Here is a 19,708-nt window from a genome sequence, read left to right on the forward strand (position 1 = left end):
GACCAATCACAACACACTGGTCAAGCCGACCAATCAGACCATGGTGTGCTTTCAGAAGGAGGGGCTTCATAGAGACAGGAACTAAACAGGGGTGCGTTTCCCGAAAGCATTGTTGGTGAACCATGGTCGTAAGTCCCATTGAATTCTATTGGTAATGACGGAACTTGGGACCATAGTTCGCTTTGGGAAACGCACTCCTGAGTGTTACTGACACTGGGAAGAGAGGAGCTGCAACAAGGTAAAATATGTGAAAAATAATGACCAAAAACAAAATCAAGACTTTGTAAAAGAGCATATTATGGCCTCTTTAAAACATTTCTTTCTTTCTTTCTAGCAATTAAACATTTAATAAAATAAATTTGCATGTATCCAAAGATATATATATATATATATATATATATATATATATATATATATATATATATATATATATATATATAAACACACACACACACACACACACACACATATATGTATGTATGTATGTGTATGTATGTAAACATATACATAAAGATGCTTTAATTTATACAGTCAAGTTGTTTCTTACACAGCCTTAACGCCAGACCGCAGGGTTACGAACGGGGAGCATCTCAAATCTGAGTCACGCTCCACCCTGACCCCTGTGGTCACCACCACAAACCCAGACCTGGAACCAGTCCAAACCTCATTTTGTGACTCAATACTTCACAACATAGGGAATTTTATTGACCCTTTATGCGAGTCAAGGCTACAACATCAAATTGCAAGGTATTCATGACCCAAGCAGAAAAAAGAATTCCCCCCTTTTTTTTGACTACCTCTGAAATGTCCGCCAAAGAAGAAACTCTCTGTAAACTCAGGAACCTGAACATATGTGCATGCTTATAGTTTGCACAGAACTAATGTGCATAACATTCCCCATGTGTCTTGAATCAAATGTCTTTCCAAAATAAATGACAGCAGTGTCTCGCTTCGGCCTCAGTTGTGATGCTCTTAGATGCACCGATAACGGTGATCTTTCATATATCAAGACCTATAGAAGTATCTAGTTTCCTAACAAAGGAACCTCACCAAATAAAATGGTTACTCAAAAAAACAAACCCCCCTCAACAAACCTCACCAAATAAAATGGTTACTCAAAAAAACAAACCCCCCCCCCAAAAAAAAACCTTGTATAAAGTAAATCCTCTTTTATAATGCATTTTGTTCCTGAAACTAATCATGGTGTACTTTAAAAAAGAAGCAATGACGCAGATGCAGAATCTGAACTGAAGCAAATCGAAGCGACATTGACAGAACTAATGGAGAAGTGAAATGGAGGCTTTACCATACTAAAAACAACTGGATCTGGATAATCATCTGGTTTACGTAGTATTTGCCATCTCTCATCAACAAACCATCTCTAGGACAGACTCCAGCCGTAGCACAACACCACCTCAAATCCTGCTCATAATTACTGCCTTTCTAACAAATAAGCTGGCAAAAACACAAGCAAATTTAATTAAAAAGTGATTTAAAGCATGTGAACTCACTTTTAGATATTCTGTAAGTTATGAAAACGTAACGTTCTCTGAATGTTCAAAACGCTTTATGTGAACGCTAAGGGAACTTTCCATTTTGCATATTGTTTATATTACTACCTTACTTTTGAATGTTCTCTAAACGTTCTGAAACAACATAAAAAATGTTAGACAAACAAAAGAGTCTCAGGAAAAATGTTCCATGAACGACATACAAAAGTTTTTGTGCTAACATTTTGAGCATGTTTTTAAAGACCAGATAACTTTGAACAAATGTTCTATTAACGTTAATGGAAGAACGTAACTTTCAGAGAACCTTGCCAGAACGTTCTGAGAATGTTCCTGGGATGATTGCTAATTATTACATTAATCGAAAGCAGACAGTGTTTATGATTTTCGTAAGTTTATATTCCCATGAGTAAACCAAGATGGTCACGAGATTAGTCATAAAACATCTCATTCTTTGTCATCTTCCTGGAATGAGTCTGCACCGCATGTCGCATCCTCTTTGGGCGCAAACATACTGTGTTGCAACACAACCTGTCAGATGTTGAGAGGGAGTCAAAAGGAAAGGGAAAGTGGACTCAGCGCACAATGTGGTTCTGTTTAGGGGTGAGCCGTGTGGGTCTTGGAGAAAGATGTTTCTGCCAAGAACATTGCTCCTATCTCATTTCGTTGCAAATGCTCAGAGAGCGAGGGGGATCGGAAAACACGCCACAGATCATTTCTACGACCATGTATTTTACATGACGTAAGCGATTTAATCACGAGATGTGCTCAAACACAGTTCCGCGTTGATTTCTTCCATTAACTTTTATGACATTGGGAACTAACATATTTTAACCCAGTTTTTCACTACTGAGAGATAAAACGAGCACAATAAATGCACGGGTGATGGAGGCTGTTCTTGAAATTGCCCAGACAACAAAAGCATCTCTGTTTTTCAAACCTGCTGACTCAGTTTGGCAGTTCCAACATCGTTGTCACTCGCATTTGGGTTGGGCTCAGCTGTTTGACCACCCAAGTGGCGCGTCGTCCCTTACAGCCAATTAAAATCAGGCAAGCAAGAAAGAAACCGAGTGAGAAAACAAAGCTTTTTATCTTGTTTGGCTAACACTGAATTATTCACCCTTTTAATTGAGCCTGAATGACCTTCCATCAGATTTTGACCTTCCATCTTGGCTTTTGAGCCATAGCAATATAGTTTAAAGTTTTAAGTTAAGTTAAACAAAGTTTAGTATGAGAATTAGTTGTAAAACTACTTTTTTTTTTTTTTTTTTTTATAAAACACACCAAAGTACAAATTCTTATATTTTGCAATTTTTATGTAGCATATAAAAACTGATATATATATATATATATATATATATATATATATATATATATTGCATTTTTGTAAATTTTCATTACTTTTTCATTAATTATTTATATAGCAACTATCAATCTACTACTTCAGTTCAATAATTCTATTGTTTGTACAGTAGGAGAAATGTTCTAAATCATATACTTGGCTTTTCTTTTTCATTCACTCTTTCAGTCCTGTAAATAATGGTTGGTTGCAGTGCAGGGGGACAGTCAGTGGGTTCAAACCCCCTCCTCTATGCTCTTCAACCCAAAGCACCTCCCCTCGACCTATCAGGGTAATTCACTTACTTTTCTCTTTCTCACAAGGGCTACAGTGCAGTTTTCCATTCAGGGGAACATATCCCGTGACAATAACGGACTCCTCCAGGCATTCCAAGACATCTGAGGTATTTCAGCTTCACTATCATGATTGCATGGTTTATTTGCATCAGTTTCAAAGAAAGTGTTCATAATATGCACCGCGATTTTAATTTAAATGCAGGAAAGATGGAATTTAAGGTCGATTAAGAAGTTTGCTACTTTGCAAAATTTCATTTGAAGCAGAAAAAGTCCTTGGTGACGTAAACCGGCGTTTATTTCCCTACAGTCTGATGACCGGCTAACTAATTTAAAACTCAAATAAGTATTATACGACTTAAGAGAAGTAAAGTTTAAAGGTGAGAAAAGTTATAAAGTTTTGAAATATGAAAAAAACCCACATCTTTCAAAGATTAGATATAGCCTACTTTAAACTGTTTATATGCAGCTGTCCATTGATGTTCGTGAAAATAGATTAAAATACAACAGTTATAATATTTGGAATCCTATTAAGATAAATGCGAAATCTGTCTTGATGTGTGTACGTCGTAAACGCGTTTGCCTCAGCAAACTCAACTTTTTTCTAGTGACTTTTTTTCTTCTCTTCACAAAGGAAACGCTAACGCGCGGTCGTTTTTTAACAGTATAACTAAACTACATGATGTTGAATTGTGTCACAGCGTCTGACGTCTTTAAGTGGACGATGTATTGCATATAACGTTACCTCCGAAAGATGATTGTTGTCATTGATGTTTTTTTTTTTTTGTCTTTGTTCGCGCTGCAATTAGCACCGCCCACCTGAAAACTCCTCAGACTTTCCCTCTCAATTTACCAGACCTGTCATGGACTGTGATTTAAACGACTTTATAATAATCTTCTAATTAAACCAACTTTTATAAGTAGACACAGTTTTTGATGTAAAACAATAGGTCTGTTTGATTTATTTTCCACATGCTTTTATCAAAAGCTACTTAATTCATTCAAAGTTTACCAGAATATTAAATGTATGTTTGTACATACACTGTAAAATATTGTTCCTCGTTGATGTTTTTTTGTTCACACAGCAATTATATCCACCCACTTGAAAACTCTTCAAACTTTCCTTCTCAGACTTACTAGACTGTCATCTTAGATGGTGTTCTGTAATCTAACTAACTTCTCATTAACTTTTTAAGGCTTTGATGTTTGGAAAAGCGACTTACAGTGCAGTGCGATAAAGATATATATTTTAATCACTATATGGAATACCAATAAAAATGTGTGGAGACATCCAGGTTAGCTTTGTTAAAGAATGTCATTATTAAGCAGTTTGCAGAGGTTTTATATTTGCAGTTGTTCCTTAACACAAATATATCATGCTGAAAAGAAAACTGTAAAATCTCACTCCGTTGTTTTGCCACCCCCCTGATGTTGAAACCAATTTTGAACCAATGGTTCTAAATCTTTAGAGGCCCATCATTTACCCTAAAATCTTAGTTTTAATGAGCCAGTTGAGGACAAAACCAGGAGTCCAGTCTTGGCGAGGAGTTGGTTATTTCTTCAGCGAATGCTCACTAAGACAGTCTAAGTGGGCCTGTAAAAGGATGCGGGGTGGCGCTTAAAGAGCCATACAGTTTGCCTGGAATAATACTACACTTTATAAAAAAACTCCATCATCGACCGTGGGTGATTTAATGGCTAAATTTATGAGGGGGCACATTTGTTCGAATGTTCACTGTATATACGCCAAATAGGCTAAGCAGTAAAGGGAACGGGAATGAAAACAAGAATGCAAAGGTAATAGTAAGCTTTTTGCCTTCTCTTTTTACAGCCTTCAGCCTGGAGTGCTCTTGGATCACTCAAGTTCGCGTCTGAAGAGCTCATTGGAAAGGAAGAGTTTTATTGTGGGTGAGGCACGTTTAACGGCGCTTCAGGAGTCGCATAGCAGGGGCCAATGGGAGTGTGGAAGCTGGCCAAGGTGGTGCTCGGATGGGCTGCGGTCTGGTGGGCAGCAGTCTATTCGGTGCAGGCGCAAGGAGATGGAGACATCCAGGCCAGCCGATTCACTGGAAAACCTGAGGGGGAGGTGCAACAGAGGGTCCGTCGGAGGGGCCAGGAGTCCCTCAGGGGGTAAGAGCTTTTTCAGTCACGTCCTGCTCCTGTTCTCTGTCAGTTTCATGCTTGAAGTGGACATGTTAATAGTTTAACCATATGAGGCGGAGAGTTTAACTCAACTTTTATTACCAGAAGTACAGAATAATAATTTCAGGGTTGGTGTATCTCATCCTAAAAGCTTGAATTCTAATCAAGCATTAGATTTTTTTTTTTCTGCAGTAGATTTCTGTTGCAACCTGCTGTGCTGTTTGGGTTAGAGCCAAACTGGGTTGAAAGCATGATCGGTCTCTAAAAAAGCTACATATGTGATGGAGCCAGCTGCAGAAGTGTTGTGAATCTGCTGTGAAGGAATTTTAAGTATGTTGGTCGTGACAACAGGAGTGTCATTTCCTACTGATAACGTAAGCTGTTGAAAGACATTATTGTTTGGCTATCACAAATTTTACCTCTATATATCTCCTAGAAGAATGCAAAGTGTTTTAGGTCTCAAGTTTCTGCTGAAAGATGAGGCAAACACACTTAAAAATATGGAAAGTGCAGTGATTGCATGATAGATATTTTTACAAGCCCTCCAGTGCCTCTCAAACTCAGGATCTGCATTTGTCTACACAAAGCCAAAGCTGTGTATTTTTCTCATTTTTGGGAAAACAATGGCTGTTTTGTGTCGTGCGGCCCTCACATGTTCGAAACGGTTATTCCAATCATCTTCTCATCTGTACTTGCTTATAACTCCCCTGCAAACTGCAACAGGAAATGAGGTATTCTGATTACTCAGGGGCTCCAACAAGGGACATTTGTTTTCAAGGAGGTGAGAAAGAGCATTTCACAACAGAGACATGTCTCCAATTCTTGGATCCTTGTTTAATCAGGAAAGGGGTTTTCAGCTAACGTCTGAAAGAAATCTAGCAAGGTCAAGATTAGCACTGTGGTTAGCAGACCAGTATATACTGAATTTCAGAAACAATAGCGACATTCTTTACTGTAAGTGGGACCAATGGTATTTGACCTGTATCACACCCAAAACTGAGTTAACTGAACATGTTGGCCAATTTTCCAGGCAAACTAAGAGGGAGAATCTGATCCGGTCAGTGAAGCAGAACCACACGGCAGCAAGTCAATTGAGAAATGTGCCACGGTGCCTTTTTGAGATCCCATGCTAAACACAAACTAGCCCAAAGGGATGTAGGGACTTGCATGGCTTCCAGATTGTTCCCATCTAACAATTCCTTTTGTTCAAGGCAAGACTCTGAACTTAAGACCCTTCATACAAATGTTGTAGCTGTTGAATGTTAAAGAACGGTCTAATCACTTCTAAGCACTATTTGTAATCCTATTTAACATACCAACACAGTGTAAGAATGCTTGTTAAGAACGCTGATTATGATGATGTTGCAAGTAAATGCACATTTGATCTTCTGCCGAGTCGCCAACCAATCAAGCCAAGTTATCCAGGGTCAGACAGTTTAAGAGCTGCAGTAGGTGATTTGGAGCTTACTGGCTCTCCTTGCTAAGCATAATTTGGCTGTCAGATTGGAGGAGTCTGATCACATTGCATTTGGGGGCCTCTTAAATGAAGGTAAAGTCTGGGAGACTGCTGTAAAAGCAATGGGCTTGGGGTGAGAATATGATTATGTGGTTCTCGTCTATTGATGCCAACCCTGACAAGCTTTGATGAGTATAAAGCCAGCACCGTGCTCAGGGTTGATGTTTTTAGAAGTCTTGCTGGCTTGGCCAGGGTTTCTCTTCATTTGCTCAACATGTCTCTGAGGCAATGTCAGCTCCACTAGACTCCAAAGATGGGCTCGAGTTCTTCCAGAACGCTTGATGTTTGCATCCCCAGAGAGACAGAGTTCTTTGTCTTGGATTTATATTCTTTTAACAGCTGAAAGTACATGCCAGTCAAAAGGAAAACAATCCTTCTTGGACCCCAAAGCACTTGGTTGAAGCCAACATCATTTTGTTATGGAATTGTTCTTTGTAAAAATACATTTGGAATAAGAACAGAAAAAAAATCGCCTCTGGATATAGGACCAAATTAGTTTTAATATCTCATGCGAGAATAACCCAACAAAAAAAAAAGAAAAGAAGTATGTTTTGCTTTTTTCAGTGTGGTTTGTCATCTAACCAGTGGAAAGGAAGATGCAGATCTGATAAGTGTATCCTTATGTGTGCATAATATCGTGCCCAGAAATTCTTATTGTCTTATCAAATGCACTCATTGTATTGTACCAAGCAAGAAAAAACATAACAGCTAAGTGCTTTCTGTTGTTTATTCACGATACCATCAGTCGCTACAGAACTCCGAAGTGTCTTGTGGACCAGCTTAGGCAAGAAAGACATCATTCCAACATGGTTTTTATGCATGAAATCATATGGAGTGACCCCCTCTTAAAAGTGTATAGTCTAGACTGCAGTGTGATTTGAGTTCATTAGGGCCAGGGGCTTGAAACAGGCCAAGTTGGACAAGGAAAAGGTCTTGGAGATCCAGAGGCTTTATGCACTGGGATCTTTATAATGTTAAAACAACTGTGCCATTAGCTCATTGGCTCTGGACTGGAGTTAACAGCAATTGTGGGGGCTGGGAGCAAATGTCTCTAAAGTGACCTTTAACCTCTTTAGGAGTGGTTACCGGTGGGATAGAATTCTGCTATCTTTCTGCGCCCTGTCCAAGATATCCCACAAGCCTCAGTGAGAGTTCCTGTTCAGTTTTTTCGACCTAACCAAAAACTGGCTGTCAAAGCATCCCGCAAAAACTGGCTGTCAAAGTATTTCCTATCTCAGTCTTGCCCTGACCTTTTGCCTTACTGGAATTCAGTTTGTGAGGGTTTTTAGGGCTCAAGAGTCGTAAAGTTGACCTGCTTTATCTGGAGATGTTTGGCAAAGAATTGCTTGCAAATCTCTTGCCCGAGGGCTGGTAGGCCCTGTAAATGAAAAAGGATTTGACCTAGTGAAGTGAAATGAATCGGTCCATCTAGCTGAAGAAGTCACATGGTCTTTTCAGGTATTTGCCTTGTAGCAAAGAACCCGTTACCAATTTATATCTCTCTTTGAGGTGCCGGTTTGTATTTGAGTTGCTGGGTTCTGTAAATGTTCTGCATTAAGTAGTGGTAAACACACAGTACTACTGCTAATGCATTTAATAGTTTGCACAAGGACTGCATGTTTGAAATGCATTTTTGTAAGCTCTTTTCTGCTTTCTAGTATTCACCGCAAATGCTTAACAATCACCCAAAGCAGTACTCCAGCGAAAAGAAGTGTGAACACGCTGAAAAGAATTGAATTTAAGAATGAAGAGATCATTTTGCGTCCAGGGATAACCTACTTGGCGTCATTCTACAGGAGTTTCAGACTTCATTTTTCAGGCTCCAGTTGAGAAATAAGACTCTTTGTTTCCACATTGCTGATAATTCATCATCTTCTAGCCTAATTTCCGCTGTTGCTTTTGTTTTCAACGGCCCACCTCCCAACCCCCCCAAACTTTTCACTTCCACTTGTTTTCTTTACCTCCCACTGCTTTTTGCCCTTTCCCCAGCATTTTCCGTTTTCATGTTCCAACATCTAGCCCTCCATCGGCCTCTACTCTTTCGGGCCCTCCAAATCTCTCTTGGTTTTTGCTGTTAGTGGTTGTGTCGTCTGGCAATACGGTTTGAAATCCATCAAAAGATTCAAACTACAGCTGGTCATTCCCAGGTGACTGACATTAGTAAACATCTTGACTTGTAGAGGAAAGGAATTTATGCATGTGTGTAGAAAGACAGATGTACCTCGTGGTTTTTTTTAAAGGTCCATTTACGGCAGGCTTAACTTGGTGCTGATAGACATAAAACTGTTTTCACAGTGAGTGTCCAGGTTTGACTGAGATCCTAAGGGCTTGTTGGAAAGAAACAGCTAAAACGACACATTCTGAGGCCGATTTGCCTCTAAGCTGTCAATTACCAGTCCTGGTTCAAGTCATATACATTAAACAGTGAGCCCCACAACATGGTGCAGGGTTTGTTCATGAGAACTTTGGGCTTGGTCCGTCATTAATCACATATATCATGACTAAGACAGACGCTTTTCTCTGAACTAACTCTGGGTGAGAAAGTTGCCAAAAAAAACAGCTCATGGATGAGCGCATTTGGGAACGTAAGGGTAAGCTTTAGTAAATATTTCTGTCTCAGGAAGTTTAGTTATGTTCCTACTCAAAACAAACTCTTTTCATGTTGTTTCCCGGGAAAGTCCTTTGGGGTCGTTGTATGTATTGAACTGAATTTATTGCAAAGGGTCAAGAAGGTCTTTGAGACTGTAGATATTTCATGTTTCTGAGAAATGTTCATGATTAATATTTGCTTTCTCTAATTTAATGGACTTGTTTCTGTTGTTTCAGGCCCAATGTATGTGGTTCCCGCTTTCACTCCTATTGTTGTCCAGGATGGAAAACACTTCCCGGAGGGAACCAGTGTATAGTTCGTAAGTATCTGTAGTATTTGTTTTCTCAAGCTGCATGCTTGCCATTAAACAATTATCTAAGTAACTTACAGTACACTCACCGCAGAGATAGCGTTTAGCCTTAGGCTAACTGCGGTTAAGTGCCTACAGTCCCTGTTGAAAAAACCAGCATAGGACCAGCACTTGACCATCATAAACCAGCTCAAACCAGCATCCCAGCTTCGAAACCTACCTTACCAGCATATGCTGTTTTTTTCAACAGGGATGGTAGCAAGGGAAATAATCAACTCCCCAGAGCATCATCATGCTCATTCTGGGGTTTGACCCCAAAGCCTTAAACCACAACACAACCCCCAAGAGATAAAGCTTTGCTTGGGAAGATAAAGGAAACACCCATCAAGACCCAGGCTATGTTTTGTGTATATGCATATAGACTGCCTATTTTTATGTCTTTGTAAGTAGTATTTGAAATCATATGCGGTGTGCAACAAGCAACTTTTATGACTAAAACTAAATGGCATTTTAGTCAAAAGACTATGACTAAAAATAAATCAAAATTTGCTGTCAAAATCAACACTGCCAAGCTTGTGTTTAGCTGATCACCCAGAAGGTTCACATCAAAAGTGACCAAAACCGCTCTAAAACCAGCCTGATAAACCAGATATAAGCAGGGTGGAAGACTAGCCAACCATCTTAGTCCTAAAGCTGCATATAATCAATTATTCTTGTGTGCTATCTCTCTGTTCACATGCTAACAGATCAAAATGCCTTTGCTAAGCACTTCTCATGAATATTTTTGTCTCTCCAGCGATCTGTAGGAACTCGTGTGGGGATGGTTTTTGTTCAAGGCCCAACATGTGTACCTGCTCCAGTGGTCATCTTGCCCCTAGCTGTGGGGCGGCCGCAGGTGAGTTCAGTCAATTCGGTCTCCTTTTGTTCTTTTGTGGTTAATTAGGAAAAACACATTATCTAACAGTGACGTGATGTGTAGCGAAGTATGGTGTCCCATACTCGGAATTTGTGCTCTACAGTTGAGAGCTATGACTAGTTAGGGTTAGGGTTGGGGTTTGCTGCTTTTTTGCATTTTCTGTGTTTTTATTGATAGGCATAGTTTAGAAAAGAAGGGACAGGATATAAAAATAATTACCGCCCAAAATAAAGAGGCACCTGGTTGAGTTAGTTAGTAGTGTGTTGAAACTTGCGGTTATGGTAAGTGGTGGGACATTTCCCAAACACTCACACAGTCACAACACACCAATCAAGGTGTTTTTTGAACATTCATGCATGAAAACTTATTCTAGCAGAGCCCAAAAATAAAATCAAGACTTAAAAAAGCATAACAGAGCATAACGGGTCTTCTTTAATGATCCTCTCTACACTGCTTCCTTTGTGGTTGAAGGGCTTGTCATATATTTGAACATTTCTTTGACATTTTCAGCAATTTATTAGGTTAAGAGCTGAAATTGAGCAGAGATGCAGATGGCTGGAAACACTGTGAAATTCTTCTGACAGTGTATAGTGTTTCATCCTTTGAATCATTAGCTAATGTCAAGCTAGAAGGTTTTCTGTTGAGATATGTTAAATTTGAGACCACATGTGAAATTTTGCACCGAGCATTTTTTACAAAAAAGTGATTGATTGTGTTTAGATGGTGCTGGGAAAAGTAATGACTGTTGGTAATTCATGGATGAGGTGTTTAGCATTAGCACAGGTTTCTCTTACTGCACTTGCTCTTTGCCAGTGGCGTCCAGCCGTTTCTCAGCGAATGCCCGGAATATGTGGTCATAGACAAATAAACCCAAATGCACCAAACCATAGGGTTCGGTCTCGTAAGCTGTAAAACCAGAGTCAATTTATTCGCCAATGAGAAATTGACCATCTAATTCAGCTGCCAGTTCCTTGTCTGTTTGAAAGCAAATGCTAAACATACGCTTGTACTCTGTTTTGGCAGCTTTATGGGATTTGCGAGATCGGTAATGCTGTCATTACGCCCACCCGACCGCATACCGTCTGCAGTGGTTGGGAGCGGCCACATTTATGAGTCAGTTATGAATCTGCAATTACTCCATAAATAACAAGCCGCCACACGGATGTTAGCTGTAGCCATTAGCATCCAAAACACTGCAGCTGCGCTCAAGATAGCGCTAACCACTTTCTTTTCATCATTAGTGTCTGATTACCATTCGTCTCAATTTTAGCATCAACAATGCTATTTCAGTATCATAATTATACTATTTTAGTATGATTTTTTTCATTTCATTTTAGTTTTAGTCATTTTAATACTTCAACTTAAACTCAGTGTTATTTTAGTACCATTGAGATACATCACTATCGTTCGAGAAGCTATTAGATTTCCTCTCAAGCTCCACGACGTGAACTTGACGTTGACAGGCCACCGCGAGAAAGAAACAGCCATAAAGGACCTCTGTTCCTCGGCCTCGCTCATGTTTCCTGCCGTCAGCGTGGCTTGTAAAAAGCTGACAGATGTGACTGCTGCATACAGAGGTGCATTGTGGGGTGGGAGCCTCGAGGAGCCCCGTTTTGTGTGTGTGTTAGCGTGAGCGCTTCAGCACGTGCAGCTCACTTAGCATGGGTCAGTGAGCGAGAGCGTCGCCCCTCCACCTGTAGGGGGCCGTCAGCAGGTCTAGCCGATGAAGTCATTTCCTGTGCTTCAGGAAAACACGGCCAGTGCTCAAACATTTACAGGCCTTGCTGTTGAAAGCTTGCCATCAATGAAAAAACATGTTTGATCTTCATCCAGCAGGATTTTTCATGTGAAATCAAATGCAATTTTTTACAACAAACACATTCAACTTTTACCCTCTTGTTTTGGTTTATTCTTTTTTTTACGTTCTTTAGGTCAATAAAAGGATTAGGTCATGGCAGACGAAGAAGAAAAGAATAAATGAGAAACTATTATATATTTACATATCTTTGTCTGGGATAAGTAGTAGCTTGAATTATGTTTGAGCTGAAATGTAATGGCACGATGCCTTTGTTTAGACCAAAAGAGCTTTGCAAGAGCACCGTTTTGATGCAACTGATGGGGAACATCAATCTTTTTTAAAACTCATCCCATGATTAGTTGTGCTTATGTCATCTGTGTTTTTTTTTTCTGAATGCAATTTTAAATTGCAATATACAAACTTTCTTGAAAGATTCTTTGCTAAGTGACTCTGTCTGCACCGAGAGAATTCCCATTTTGTGAAAATTGCTGGAAAATTAATCTACTCTTTCAGGATGAAAATAGGTTTTTGTTGGCCGAGTAAAATTGCTCTTACCAGGAATTCGAATTGGCAGCTGCTGATATTGGAAAGACAATAAATAAGAAGTATAATAGGTCTTTTTCAAATAGATTCTGTAAGTATGACTAAATCAAATAAATAGTGATAGGGAGTTACAGTAAACTGAAACTGAACATCAGTGTAAGGGCAAACATACAGATATATATGTACGGTTGAGGATTGTAGTGATATAAATTATGGTGATATTTCAAATTTGTTCTCTCAAAACCTAATTTAATAAAAGGGCTGTGTGATATAGCTAAGAAAATGACGTATTTTTTGAGTATTTATGGAGTTGCGTACAAGGGTGATTTGTTTTTTTGTCTTTAAATCCTAGGAATCATCATTTCAATTAAATAACCAGTGTAAAAAAATGTAATGCAAGAACTATAACTATGGTGTTTGTCACACTGTTTTTCATGAAATAAAGACATTTTAATACCAGAAAAATACCACATGGAAACTTTGGTGAACATATTTTTTAGTGATGATGTGAAGAAATCACTGAATCAGAGATTTGAATCAATTCCATTACATTTACATTTCTGCATTAGCACATGCTTTTATCCAAAGTGACTTGCAATAGAGAAAAAAAAGAACACTTTATTAAAATAATAAATTTTTTCAGAGCAGTTCATCACAGACGCAACAATATTCATAGTGGACAATGGCAAGTTTATTAGAAAGCAATTTGAACTAATCCCTGAAAATTAATCAAAGATTTTCTGCAGTGCTGTTTTTAGTTTATTCCTTATTCCTGAAGTAAGAAATGGGGCTGGGGTTGCTCTTAGCTGCATTGTTATATTGAGCTCTCCAGATGGTTTATAATCACCTCTCTTGTCTCTGTACAGTCCAGTCCTGCAGCGTCAGATGCATGAATGGAGGGGTCTGTAATGAAGACGCCTGCTCGTGTCAGAAGGGCTACACAGGAACTCACTGTGGACAGCGTAAGTGAACTTCCTTTTCAGAATGTCCAGACATCACCACATATCTGAACAGACATAAACAACAATAGATGATTTCACAAGAGTTAGGCTTACAGACACAGAAGAACTCAGAATGCATTTAAACCCAACTATGTCTTTCTCTAAATGCAATTGGACTTCAACTTCCACCCTGTGGATCACTGAACTATAATACAAATAAATACTATTCGTATATAATTTGTATAATATTTATAATATTTTATTATTATTATTATTTTTATTTTAAATTCACTTTCCAAAAATTCCAAAGAACCATATAGCAACTTAAGAACCTAGTATGTATTTATTTTTCAAAAATGTGGAATAAAACAAAGTCCAGTTTTGACCAATTTTGCTTTCTGTAGCTGTGTGTGAGAGCGGATGTCAAAACGGCGGCCGTTGTATTGGACCAAACAGATGTGCCTGCGTCTATGGTTTTACTGGACCACAGTGCGAGAGAGGTAAGCCAACGCTATCCTTCCAAAGTTCATATTTTCTCGATTCTTAATTGTGTTGACGTCTGTGAGGATGTGCGGTTTGTTTACTGTCTCAGGCCTGCTTCAAGAATGTGGTAACAGTGTGTCAATGTGACCTAGAAATGCTCAGAAGGGTAATTTACAGTAGTTTTGAGTCGGTGTGCCTTCCCCTTCACTGTGTGAAATTAATTCTACAGTTTACATTGTGGCCACATCTCTCAGAGCAGGAACAATGAGGTAATCCGGGGCGAAAAAAGGCATCCCTCACGGGTGCTCGAGACGCTCTATCAGAGGTGAAATCCTTGGCTGGAGTTATGAGAAAATGACAGACTGAAAGGACCGTAAAGGCAGTTCCCATCAGGCCGTGTGAATTGTGGGAGAGAAGCGCCCCAGGCACACTAGACCGAATACCTAAGCCCTTTTTTGGTACCCCACCCTCCTGTGTCTGGTTCTTTCTGTAACCCCACCCCTTCACGAAGCCCCCTTGTGCAATCGTAGGCCGGTTCCCTTTGAAAACCCAACACAGGGAGGTGGAAAAGTTTGGGAGACATCTGGCAGTAGATAAAGTAGGGTGGAAATGACAAGGGAATGTTTCTGTGTGGAGCCATAGACTTTCCTGACAAGAAAGGGTGGTGGGTGGGGGGGGGTTCTCTAAGAAATGGAGACCCCAGCTGTGTATACACAGCCAGGCCTGAACTAGTACAAACAATCTCTTCACACGGAGAGTACCGTCCACGGGACACCAGCTGCCCCCCGGCAGCTCCTTCCTGGGCCACCTGACAAGATTCATTCAGTCCAGACCCTCATCTCCGAGATCCCCAGACTCACCCTCAAGGTTCTTGCTTGTAGGCTGTAAAAACGTCACACCAAGCAATTAGTCATTTCACCGTTAAAGACCAGAGATAAACTCTTTATTTAGCCTGTCTCAGTCACGCCTGTATATCATCAAGGGACTGCATTTCACACAGTTGATGAATATCCAAAAGATGATGCAAAAAGGCCTGATGTTAGTCTCTCTATTTGGTTCTTACAAAAAAAAACAGAACAGTCTTCCAAGAAAGAGGTAGCAACAAAGAAATTGGATCCTGAAAACCGTGCTGCACAATAGTTGGCTGGCGTTTTTGGAAAGTCAGTCGTCTGCAGAAGAGTTCTGCAAACACAGCGCAAGCTCAGCTGTGAGTCAGGCACAGTTTATAGGGAGAGTTAAGCGAGTTAACGGTGAAAATGGTGTTAGTCCCATCTAATTCGTTTTCCGTTTAGCCACGTGTGCTCTGTGTTATCACTTACGGTGGCCCACACTGAATAAAGCTATGCATAGTATTCATTTCAAAGTCGAGAGTGACTATGCTCAAGGCTGTGGCCACTAGTCCATTTTAGTTGCATCAATTACCACTGTTTTGGCACAGATGGTGTTGTTTTTTTTGTTTTTTTTTGTTTGGTGCAATGGATTCTAGAGAAAAAGATTTTTCCAAGCAATAAAGCGTGACTAATCTTCCTGTAACCACAAGAGTATGAATGAAAGTACTGAGGGGATACTGAGGACTGAGGCTTAGGGGACTCGCTGTGGACTGACTCATTTGGGAGTCATAAAACTGTTGAAAACTTGGCTTGTTGGATGTGTGTGACAGAGATAAGATGTGAAGAGATTGCCTGTCTTATTTAGCCATACTGTAAATCACTGAGCAGTAAAAGAGTTTGTTGATCCGTCCGAGAAACTTCAAAGCCTTTCACAGGAACGCTTGAGCATCTAATGTTTCCTTTCTACACCCGTTTTTTTCTTCAGACCTACGTGAATTAACTTCTGCTTCTCCCCAAGAGAAAACACATTTCTTATCTTGGTGTGTACTCTGATTAAACCAAAATAGTTCAAAACAAAATGAGCGACTTTTCCCAGTCATTGACTCGAGCACGTTTTTGGCTGCGCTTGAGGTTTCCACCTGCAGCTGGTCCCCGAGGCTTAACGTTCCAGACTAGATTAACTTCCCTTTAGCCAATTTTTCATTTCTTAGAAGGTCTTTCATGACAGTCTACTCCCTTTCGGTCCATTAGCACTGAGGATGATAAAAACAGGCCAAGTCGTTGGAGTGTGAAGAAAGCCGGAATTCCTCCTGCCAAATTACGCTAGTGCCCAATCTTTGGACAAGTGTGGATGCCACACATCAGCTACCTCCTGAGGCATCATTTGTTCCCAACTTGCCTCATGATTCACAATAATCTCTGCTGCTAAATAGTTGGCAGACGTGGCTGGCAGGGAAACACTGATGACTAAACGGAAAGTAGAGGTGAGTGAGTGTTTGGTGGGATAGGGTGTAGGTGAATGGTTTTGATCTGACAAGCCACTCGAACTGTAATCAAGGCAAAATTACTTCCGAATGTTGTCTGCATCACCGACACATCCCCCCTTCTCTGGAATATGAGTCTGCTTGCTTCTGGGAAGCAAGGTCTGTGCATTGCTGACAAGATTGCCAACGTGACATTGAGGTTAACTGGTTTCCCTGTTGACTTGCAGATCTGTTGCTGTTGGAGATTACGATCTCCTCCATTAAAGTTCTTAAAAGAGTCCAGTCTTTAGTGTGGACCTACCGTGCTACGCTGTGTATATTCTTCTGGCTGTGTGCACGTACAAACGGTGCTGTGCTAAAGTTGGCTGGTTCAAACAAGGCGATGGCTTCCGACTGATGTTGGACGGAACTTCCAGACTCCAATACTAGTGGAAAGTCCCAAGGTTGTTTTTGCTCATAGACATTTTAGCTCAGCTCTTGCACTGTATTTGTTTCTTCATAACATCCAAAATGACCAAATCCATAAATCAAAAAGATTTTGACTTCATAGATACATCCCAAGCTTTAGCCATATGAATATAATCACTCACAGTAAGAGTCAAAGCAGCAATATAGAGAAGCTGATGAATTGGAGTATTGGATATGCATGGACACATCTGGGCCTTAGCTTGTCCAACCGTAGTTCTGACCAGGCGCAATTAATCAATCCCAGATGTGCATAGGATGCTCACTGTGGGTCGCCTCAACTTGGAAAGGACCTGCATTCCTGGACTCAAATCGTCTAGGAAGAACGGTCAGGTCAGGGGAGCGCAGAAGGGATGAGGAGAAGGGACAGTGAAGGGATTTGAAGACACGTGAGGAGGATATCTCTATAGTCCTTCTTCCTTTTTTGTCTTCTCCTCTTGACCTACTTTCTTAGTGCCATTTCCCCCCTCTTGGCTATGGATATATGATTTAGCTTTTGTTTCGCATGCAATATTATAAAGGATACGGAACGATTTGTTAATTCTTTTGAGAAATGATTGGGGAAATCAGGGGGTCAGGAACTCATTCATATCCCGCCAGAGTAAACCAACTCTCACAGTATACCCCATACAAATGTGGGATCCCATTTAATTACGTTTTCAAAACATATCAGCAAAGACTTGGAAGATGCATCAGGACATTTGTTTAAGCTTTAGATGAGTTTTATTTAACACAAATGACTGGATCCTAAAATGCACAGTTTATCTCTGTGTCAAATTGGTTTGTTTGAAGCTCAAAACATCGTTAATGAGATTAAAATGTCTCCATTGGCAACCAGCACAAAGAAGGTCAAAGCAAATTGCCAAATCTCCAAATGTCAAAACAGTGCTAGTACCACTATCCCACATTTCGACTTCAGCCAAAAACAAGATGGTTTGTCATGGAAATTGCCATTACTGATACCACCCAGCAATTTCTAAGCCATTATCTTGTTATCCTATTATAAGACAGTGAAAAAGAATCACTGTCAGAGCATTCCCAGACCGATCTTCAGCACTGGAAACAGCTGGATGATGGAGAAGATGTGTCTGCCAACATTCTTTGCTTTTTATACCCGTTAATGTGATTTCTTGTCGTAATTTCTCAGTTGCATGTCATAGTGTTTATTAGTGCTTGTCTTGTAGTATCATTGACAGGTTTTGTTAGGCTATGGTGGCCTTCTGGTCTTATCTGGTTTAGCCAATTGGCCAGCGGTTCAAATAAGTACCACCAAACTGGACCAACCTGACTAAAATTTACGTCTGATATGGGTTTTCATTAGGTGTGGCAAAATGGCTCGATAACGCCACCTACAAAATGTCAATTAAGCGACCTTCATGCTACGCTTCACGTACAGGTATGAAATTAGGTAGACAGATGTAACAGTCCAATACCTACAAAAACCCCTGGGTGCAAAATTTGAAAACCCAACAGGAAGTGAGATATTTTGAATTTTCTCTGAAAAATTTTGGCAGTTTTTGCCATTTCCACACGTTGTACTTTAATGAACTCCTCCTAGATCTTTAATCAGATCAAGATCATATTTGGTCAGTCTAATCTAAAGGCCTTTGTGACGTTACATTTTCACTGAAGGACGTGTCCGGGGCGGCCTGAAAAAATTCAATGTTTCACCATGAAATAGGAAGTTGTTGTAACTTGGGCATACAATGTCCTATCTGCTCCAAACTTGACATGTTTTTTTAGAGTCTTGGTCTGAAGGCATGTACATGGAAATTTTCAGTTACAGTCATAGCGCCACCTGTTGACAGCAAGAAGTGTGGCGCTTTGAAATGACTTTGCCATAATTCTCCAGTATTTACTCGCTTACATGCATGTAGCCCACTGTTCACTGTTTTGCCTAAGACCAATGGGTAGCGGTGAGCCCGGGAGCAAGGGCTCTTTCATTACTGCTTGCAGCTTTAATTTACTCATGTATTTATTGATCTCTCTTCTTCTCTCCCACAATCAGACTACCGGACCGGGCCATGCTTCACACAGGTCAACAACCAGATGTGCCAAGGTCAGCTAAGTGGCATCGTGTGCACCAAGACGCTGTGCTGTGCCACCATCGGGCGAGCATGGGGTCACCCGTGTGAAATGTGCCCTGCCCAACCCCATCCTTGCCGAAGGGGTTTCATACCCAACATCCGCACTGGTGCTTGCCAAGGTAAGACGTTACCACTAGCATCTGAACAAATAGCTCTTTCCTTCTCAGTGTCTGCCTCACATGTTTGTCAAATTCTTGCCCTAATGACCAGCCTGATGTGGCAGATGACACTAATAGAGGTCATGGCATGTGTAGGGTAAACCATCCAGTCCATGTCCAAGAGGACACTTCCCCATTGTGTTTCTTAGTAGCGTCAAATATTTAGATGACTTCCATTAGGAGTACTTTAAATGGGATTACATAATGGTGTGTCACATTTATCTACAATTATGGGCGTGTTGTTTGGACTTGTTTGACTTTCAAGGACATAGTTGGACATAATTTAATTCTCTAGTCAAGGCCTG

The 19,708-nt window shown here is 40.3% G+C and overlaps 1 protein-coding gene across 1 annotated transcript in view; it reads left to right on the top strand.

The window, feature by feature from the left end:
- Positions 1 to 2,142: 2,142 nt before the first annotated feature.
- fbn2b (fibrillin 2b) overlaps positions 2,143 to 19,708 on the top strand; it is a 66,251-nt gene continuing 48,685 nt past the window's right edge. The window contains exons 1-8 of the mRNA XM_067396782.1: positions 2,143 to 2,250; positions 3,171 to 3,250; positions 4,972 to 5,270; positions 9,625 to 9,707; positions 10,495 to 10,593; positions 13,822 to 13,917; positions 14,301 to 14,396; positions 19,167 to 19,364. Of these exons, the coding sequence (XP_067252883.1) occupies positions 5,095 to 5,270; positions 9,625 to 9,707; positions 10,495 to 10,593; positions 13,822 to 13,917; positions 14,301 to 14,396; positions 19,167 to 19,364 (748 nt within the window). The 5' untranslated portion in view covers positions 2,143 to 2,250; positions 3,171 to 3,250; positions 4,972 to 5,094. The remainder of the gene's footprint in view (positions 2,251 to 3,170; positions 3,251 to 4,971; positions 5,271 to 9,624; positions 9,708 to 10,494; positions 10,594 to 13,821; positions 13,918 to 14,300; positions 14,397 to 19,166; positions 19,365 to 19,708) is intronic.

The sequence above is a fragment of the Chanodichthys erythropterus genome, chromosome 10 (genome assembly GCF_024489055.1).
Source record: "Chanodichthys erythropterus isolate Z2021 chromosome 10, ASM2448905v1, whole genome shotgun sequence".
NCBI classification, from domain to species: domain Eukaryota; kingdom Metazoa; phylum Chordata; class Actinopteri; order Cypriniformes; family Xenocyprididae; genus Chanodichthys; species Chanodichthys erythropterus.